Source organism: Leptonychotes weddellii, chromosome 4, assembly GCF_054177405.1.
Source record: "Leptonychotes weddellii isolate Sample4059 chromosome 4, ASM5417740v2, whole genome shotgun sequence".
Classification (NCBI taxonomy): Eukaryota; Metazoa; Chordata; class Mammalia; order Carnivora; family Phocidae; genus Leptonychotes; species Leptonychotes weddellii.
This window is the reverse complement of record NC_138372.1, coordinates 16,178,173-16,186,136: the sequence shown is the minus strand read 5'-3', so window position 1 is coordinate 16,186,136 and position 7,964 is coordinate 16,178,173. Positions and strand designations below refer to the sequence as shown.

Genomic DNA, 7,964 nt, shown 5'->3' with positions numbered 1-7,964 from the left:
CTCCATCTTTACCACGAAGACCATCATGCCTCCTCCGGGGATTGTTGGATTCAATGAAATAAAACCATGCAATGACCTAGCAGGGTGCTGGGCATACTGTAGGCATTCAGCAGATGTTAGCATCTTCCTATGAAGAGGTATAAATATTAGGCTCCACCCATCGCCCCCCTGCCAAGAAAGAAAACAGGTTTCCTGGCTTTCATTTTAGCGGGGCAGAAAAGGGATATAAAAGCGTATATGCTAAGTAAGCAAGCATGCAAAGTAACAAAAGGCCTTTGGCCTGGGTAATGTGCTGCTGGGTCTGGGCTCAGGACAGGACTCCGTGCCCAAATTCCCCACCACCCCAGGGAATCCGGGCCCATTCCTCAGCGGGCCCGGCGCTGCTCCGGCTGCTGCCGCACGGTACGGGAACCACCGTTCCCAGCCTGTTTGGCGGGCTGCTAGGGCCGGCGGGCGCCGGGCGACAGGAGGTGTGGCGGCCCCTTTAAGCAGCGAAGCTCGTGTTGCAATCGCAGCCTTGGGGACCGGTCCTTTCCGGGGGGTGGAGCCTGAGCCTGTAGCGGCGGCCAACCACAGCGCGGCATTTTCCGCGGGAGATCCGAATTTCGCGGCACGCAGTTTGGCGCTAAAAAAAAAAAAAAAAAAAGGAAGAAGAAGAAGGGAAAAAAAAGAGGCAGAGAAAGGCTTGGGGACCAAAGAGCCAGGCGAGAGGGAGTCGGTGCAATCGGCCCCCCTTCCCCGTCTGAGCGCATCGCCTCTCCTCCGAGCCCCCAGCGACCCCAGAGACCCCTGCCGGGAGCCAGCCAGACCCTAAGCGTCAGGCGTTTCGGGGGCGCGGGGCCGTCCCGGGTCGCCGCCGCCCTCGGGGCCGGACAGCCCCTGGCCGTGCCGCCGCCGCCGCGGGGCGATCTCCAAGCGGGGATCTCCAAGCGCTGCTCGGCTCGGCGGCGGGCCAGGAGGGGAGGGTCCGGCCTTGCCCCGCAGGCGTCCATTGGCGGCTTCCCCCGGGCCTCCGCGCCATGCCTCGGGCCGTGTGAGCCTCCGCGGGCTCCGGAGCCCGCAGGTGCCCGCGGGCGCGCCAGGCCCGGTTGGGGAGGGGGCGCTGCGCTCGCCATGCTGCGAGGGCCCCGGGCCCTGGCTCCAGCCGCCGGGCCGCCCTCGAAGGGACTGCCCGCGATGAGCCCTACCGAGCTGTGGCCGCCCGGCCTCAGCAGCCCCCAGCTCTGCCCGGCCACCGCCACCTACTACACCTCGCTGTACCCGCAGACTGTGCCTCCCACTGCGGCGCCCGGCACCTGCCTCGACGCCACCCCCCACGGACCGGAGGGCCAAGCTGTGCGATGCGCGCCGGCTGGCCGGCTGCCGGTAATGCTGGGGACCTCCCCACCGCCGCCCACCGCTTCTCCCTGTGCTTTTGCGGGTGTGGGAAAGGAGGGAGGGGCGCCTGGGACCCAGTTTGAACGAAACAGGTCGAGTTGGGGAGGGAAAAGAGAGCTTTCAACTTCCAGAACAACCCATTGCCCTGCGTATCTGAGTTGAAGAGCCCTTCGTTTTCGGACTTGGGATGAAATAACCTCATCCATTGGAGTCGAGGGGAATGAGCACTGGATTGGGAGTGCGGAGACTCAGCCCACTACCCCCACTGCACCGTGTGACCTTGAGGAAGTCCACGGAGCCAACATTGCCACCATTCCTTCATTCTTTCATTCATTGTTTTGTCCAGAAACTGGTACTGGGCATCTGCTATGGTCCAGGTATAGGGCTTGGTCTAGGCATACAGTGGGGACTTTAAAACGGGGTGGGGGGGAAAGCAGGGCTGGGGTGTCTCTCAGGTCCAGCCTGGCTTGGACAGACTCTAAATCTCCCGTACAACCAACTCTTTCCCAATTATCTGCCCTGTGTCTCTCCCAGGCCCAGTCTTCCCTCCCAGACAGCCAGTAGCAGGTGCAAATTGGGGGCAGCCCCCTGGGTTTCCTATTCAGATGGACTTTTCCTTTCTCAAGCCCCCAGGCCATTGCCAGGGAGGGCCCCAAATCTGGGCACTAGGTACAGGGTGTGTTTTGTGGGAGTGGAATTCCTGGAGCCCTTGAGAATGGAAACAACCATAGGGTAGGGGTGGGTGGGGTGGGAAATGCCCTGGGGGAATTGGGTGGTGGGTGGGGAGCCTGGTTTCTGGTCCTGACTGCCACTAATTCAGTGTGTCCCTGGACAAGTCTTGGCCCCAGTCTGGGCTTACATTTCCTTTTCTTTTTTTCTTTTTCTTTTTTTAAAGATTTTATTTATTTGACAGAGAGAGACACAGCGAGAGAAGGAACACAAGCAGGGGTAGTGGGGGAGGGAGAAGCAGGCCTCCCGCAGAGCAGGGAGCCCGATGACGACGTGGGGTCACTACCCGAGCCAAAGGCAGATGCTCAACGACTGAGCCACCCAGGCGCCCCACATTTCCTTTTCTTGAAAATGCATGTGTCCATGGGGTAGTTGGGCTAACTCATCTCAGGTCATTTCCAGCTCCAGGTCCTGGGTTTTGGAAAGAGGCTCCAGGGAGGGGAGATGGGGGTGCTGTAGTTTGCTTCGTTGTGAGTGAGTGGTGAATAAGTTCAGGTACAGAGCTAAGACCACCCCTCACTGCCGTAGAGGCATCTGGTCAGACCTTTGTCAGTGGACAGGCCCAGACCCCCAGCCTTCCCTGGATGCAGCAGGCACAAGTCCCTGCTACGGGAATCATGCTTTGCCCATGCTCAAGGCTTTAAACTTTCCAGAGCCCCTTCCTGCCCATGATTTCCATCCAACTAGGAGGAAGGAGGCAGGGGTGCAATTCCCATTTCACAGGTCAAGCAGCCAAAGATAACTGAGACTGGGCATCTTATCTTATGTTCAGCATTTTACAACCTAACACTGTTTTGTACCCTGGGAAGCAGGAGGCATTAGTAGCTCCAGGGAGAAGCTGAGGCACAGAGGGAGGATGTGATCTGCCCAAGATCATACAGGGAGATGTATGACCAAGGCTGGTGATCATTGCTCTCTTCTCTGCAGCCTTGACTTTCCGCAGTACTGCCCAACCGAGGAGCTGGGTGCCCCTTGGTGGGGGGGGGGGGCGCGAAGGGGCTCAGTGGTGGGTGCAGTCCCCTCTGGCAAGCTGCTTTCAGGCGCCCAGGCGGGGTTTCAGTGGCTGCGTTTCAGTAACAGCTGTGGTTTTGAACTGCTTCCCTCCCAGAGGAGCCCGAGTGCATCTGTCTGTAGCTCCCTCCCAGAGGGGCTCAGTGATCACAGCAAGAATGCTTCTCTTTTACTGAATGCCACTCGTGTGCCAGGCACTGCTTGGCACTCTTCACATTCGTTATCTTGGCCAAGATGCCTGGGATGAGGCATCTTACAGATGAGGAAACTGAGCAGAGACGTGAAGTCACTTGTCCAAGTCACAAGCCAAGAAGTGGGAGAGTCTCCTTGCATCAGACTCCCCTAAAGGCCTGCCAGGCCGAGAGCCCCCTCTGCCGTCAGATGCCCCATGGCCCCCAGCCCCATGGGCAGGCCTGGCCCCCTGCTTACTCATTTTACCAGGGTGTGACCTGGAGCAGCTCCAAACCCAACCCTGGGTGTGGCTGCTTGGTTTGTGGCCAGGCTGCAAAGTGCAGGGTGAGTAGGATTTGTTGGGGAGCTGCTGTTTAAAGGGACCTCAGGGATGGCAACCAAGTTCAATGGCAGAATGAAGGCCTGAGCCCTGGTCTCCTCACTCCCTGTCTGGGGCTCTTTCCAGCACCCTCTGGGGAAGGCTTGGGATTCTCTATGGAGTCCCTAGGCCAGCCAGGTACATCACGTGATTCTGTCTCATTCCTATGGGAATCTGTGAAGAGGGTGGGATTCGGCACAGTTCTCCTTCCTTCTGTCTGTCTTTTCCAAAGTCCCCTGAGAACCATGAAAGCAAAGGAACATTTTAAGGAACAACTATCCAAGACGGGGTCAGATGTGGAAATGCAGGCTACGGAGTGGTAGAGCTGGGATCTAGAACACTTGCTCCTACCCCCACCGTCTAAATTTAGGACTTTGGGCTCACCTGGCTCCATTCCCTGTGTGACCTTGGGCAAGTCACTCCCCCTCCTTCGAGCCCCACCTTCGTCACTTTGCTGCCCAGAGTGGGGCTGTGTCTGGTGGTCTCCAGCCCTCTAACTTCTGGGGCTGCCTGAGGAGGGAGCTTCACTCTTCTCCCTTGGGGTTGGCCGGGGGAACTTGAATCCTAACCAGGCCTTTAAGAAACAGCCAAAGGGGCTGCCTCCTAAGAGGGTCCAGGTTAGAGCCAGACTGGCCTTTGTTCTTGGCGCATCCCCGTCTCTTCAGCTTACCTCTAATCTTTCCCCTTGCTGGCGCCCCTGGAATTTTGGTGATACCGGCTTCCTTGTGTGAGCAAAGCGCTTTGCTGCACTGCCCCTGAGTCCCCGGCCGGGGTGGAGCAGATTATGCCCATTTTACAGGTGGGGCTCCAGAGGTCAACCGACTTGCTGAGCTCACCCAGCTAAGAAGGGGGGAGGCCTAGAGGGGAACCCAGGGAGGTCTGACTCCAAGGCCTTTGCTCAGGCTCTCCTTGGCCCGCATCTTTCTGGGCTTGTCCTCTGCCACCTCTGTTCTGTAGGCTCAGGCCCATCCATGGGCTGTGCCCCAAGTTGTCAGGGAGATACCCTTGGATGAGGGACATTTTGCTGCTTGGGGACACTTGAAGTCCTGGGTAAGGGGAGGGACCGTAAGGGAAGGGAGGGGACTGGTCTGTGTATATAAAGTAATGGGGGCCGGTGGGCACAGCCAGGCCTTGGCTCAAGTTCCAGCAAAATCTGGGGGAATGTGTGCGAAAGAGCTGAGACGGCCTGGCACATGGCTTTGGAGTCAGACAATCCTGGGTTCAAAGTCTGGCTCTGCCCTTTGTCTGTGTGACCTAGGGCTCATGGCTTACCCTCTCTGAGTCTCCATTTCTCTTCTGCCAAGAGTAATTGCCAGTGCTGATGGCTCAGGACTGATGAGCACGTGATAGGCCCAGTGCAGATACTCTGTTCAAGGTCCTTCCTTCTCCCCGCTCTGCAGGTAGTGAGGTTCTTCCTCGTGTTCTGTGACCTCAGCAGGGCCTGGCTCCTGTCAGGTGGGAGAGGTGGATGGGGTTGGGGAGACTCTGGGTCACTCCGCCTGTGCCTCGGGTAGAACTCAGCTTGACTTCTCTTCCTCTCGCTGCTCTTGGCATTCCTTCTTGCGGGATGGATGAAGGGTCCTGGGATGGACAACTTCAGTCGGGATTGATAAAGACGTTGGAGCTCACCAAGTCCCAGTTACTCCAGCTGTTAAATGGGGCTTGGTGGTGCTAGGGAGACTCAGTGAGGTGATGAATGTTGGGGCTCGGCCCAGGGCATGTGGAAGATCTCAGTGAATGACTGGGCCTTTATCTAGAGACAAGATAGGTCACAGTCCCTAGAATCTAGGATCTCACCAGCTGAGAGGTTAGAAAAAGAATATTCCAGAGAGACTTCAAGAGGAATGAGCAGGGAAGTGTTTGGATCATGTCCAGGTCTGGATAGGGGTGGAAGAGAGGAGCATCGTATCCAGGCTCCTCACACCAAGGAACGGGTCTCCTGGAAGCAGTCCAGGAGGACTTCCTGGAGGACGCAGCGGTGGGGAGGCGAGCTGATAGCCAGAAGAGCTGTCACCACTTCCCACACCTGTCTGCCCAGCTGTGCTCAGCAGCAGTTAGAAGTCTCAGCCCTGCTGAGCATGACCTCACTGTCAAACGTTAAAATAGGCCTCTCTGTCCCAACCAACTTAGGGGTGTCTGGGTGATTAGGGGAGAGGGAGAGGAAGGAAATGGGCTCAGGGGCCCCCTGAAGGGTGTGTCAAGGAAGAGGCCAAGCCTGGATTTCAGGGAAGGGACTCTGCATTTTCTGAACACCTATGTGTGCTGAGCCACAGGCTGAGCACTTTGCAGGAGTTACCTCCTTGATTCCTCACCGTGGTCCCTCAAGGCAGGTGTTTTCTGCCACATTTTACAGAGGAGGAAACTGAGGCTCCTAGATGTGGAGTACTTCCCCAAGTCTCACACAGACACACACACACACACACACACACACACACACACACACAGTGAGCCCACAAAGGAGCTGGGAGAGGCAAGCCCAGGCCTCCGACCTATGCCCCAGTGCCCCAGTACCCTAGCCCTGCCCCTGCCCAGCCCTAACAGGAGAGAGGCCCCTTCCGGGCCAGTGCAGCTTCTCGGCCTAATTGGGGCCTGGTGGCAGTGGGGTGGAGAAGAGCAGATGGGTCTGTGGTTTGATTTCCCCAGCAGGTGTTTCCCAAGCTTGGCGGGAACAGGCAGGGGGAGCAGGGGGACCTCAGCTGTTTGTCCTTGAGATGCAGGGGAAGGATTCATTGTCTGCCCCTCTCAGCAAAGAAAGAATGGCAAATGGAGTCTATTCAGGAGGCCCTGGGGCCCTTGAGTGGGAGCCCAAACATGGGGGTGGGGAATGTTGGCTCTGCCTCCCGATGTGGGCACCTCCCTGGGGTGTGGCACTGAGCCAGGAAGTCTCCTGGGCCGGGGCGGATGCCCAGCCCCACCCTGATAAGGGCCAGCTGGGGGGCTGTGATGGGCACCAGGGCCCGCCGGGCCAGCTGCTCTTGCACTTGGCGCGGGAGGCTCTCCCCAGCCTGATGTGGTTTAGGTCCTACCCACTCCTTCCTCCCTGCATCGTCCTCTGGGCATGGGGGTTGGGGGACGGCGGATGTACAAGTGACCTTGGGGCCCATTATTAAGGAACCCTGAGCTCTTGGCCAGACTGGCTTCAGTGATCTTCAGGTACCTGCACCTCAGGATGAGAGTGTCGTGTGCTCTTCAGAAAACAGGGCCCCCCTTCCCCCCGAAAGCTCACTCGGCGAGCTGAACTGTTTCCTCACCAAGGGCAGTGACGTGGCACCAGGACTGGTGGTAAACTGAGGCACAGAAAGCGGCTGCTGGTGGCCTCCGTGCTTTGGCCCCGACTCGGGGAAAGACTGAAGGAGGAATGATTCTCAAACTCTGCCTCTCTCGCTCCTCTCTCCAAGGCCAAAAGGAAGCTGGACCTGGAGGGGATCGGGAGGCCAGCAGTCCCTGAATTCCGGACTCCCAAGGGCAAGTGCATTAGAGTGGACGGCCTCGCCAGCCCCAGAAGTAAGCCGGGCTGATGGGGCATCTAAGGGCAGGCTCGGGAGCGGGGCGGGGGGCGGACAGGGGCAGAGGGCAGCAACCCTACTCGCATCAGCAGGAGTGATATTTGCAGCACACTTCCCCGTTTACAAAGCAGGCTCCTCTGCGTTCTTTCACGGAACTCTGCCGTGCTTAGCACTGTCCCCCTTTCACTGATGAGGCGGTTTGAGACTCAGAGCTTGAGTGACTTGCCCAAGGTCACACTGCTGGTCGGGGAGGGGCGGGGGGAGTGTCAGGACTCAAACCCAAGCGGGCCCTGCATCTCCCACACCATACACCACTCTCGTGACCAGAATGTGATGACTGGTGTTTTACTTGGGAGCTTACTCATTTTTTTAAAAAGTTTATCTTGAGTTCAGTCTGACCTTTTCTAAAAGAGAGAATCCAGCTCCGAGAGGAACAGGGTGAACCAGGGTCTTTGTCCCACAGGCAGAGAGCTGAATGAGTGATTCCAAGGGAAGTGAAGCTTGGATTAGTCTAAACCTCAGTGTGCCTCAGAGGTTAAGATCCAGAGGCCACCAGGGTGGTGTCTTTCGAAAGCGAAGCTGCAGGGAATTTCCACTTCTGCTCCTGATATGTTCAATCAATATCCTGGTTCCAGCTGGAGTTTTAGAAACTTATGTTAGGGAGGAACAATAATTTGGGGGGTCAGAGACCTCATGAAGAAGGTTATGTCACTGGGTGCAAAGCGTGAGGATCAGGAATTTGGGGGTCTGGACAGGGCCCTGGCCACTCTTCTTTTTTTTTTTTTTTTTTT

The 7,964-nt window shown here is 57.5% G+C and overlaps 1 protein-coding gene across 1 annotated transcript in view; it reads left to right on the top strand.

The window, feature by feature from the left end:
* The first annotated feature begins 482 nt into the window (after positions 1 to 482).
* The window catches only part of E2F2 (E2F transcription factor 2), a 13,046-nt gene continuing 5,564 nt past the window's right edge, over positions 483 to 7,964 (top strand). The window contains exons 1-2 of the mRNA XM_081816834.1: positions 483 to 1,365; positions 7,066 to 7,180. Of these exons, the coding sequence (XP_081672960.1) occupies positions 1,114 to 1,365; positions 7,066 to 7,180 (367 nt within the window). The 5' untranslated portion in view covers positions 483 to 1,113. The remainder of the gene's footprint in view (positions 1,366 to 7,065; positions 7,181 to 7,964) is intronic.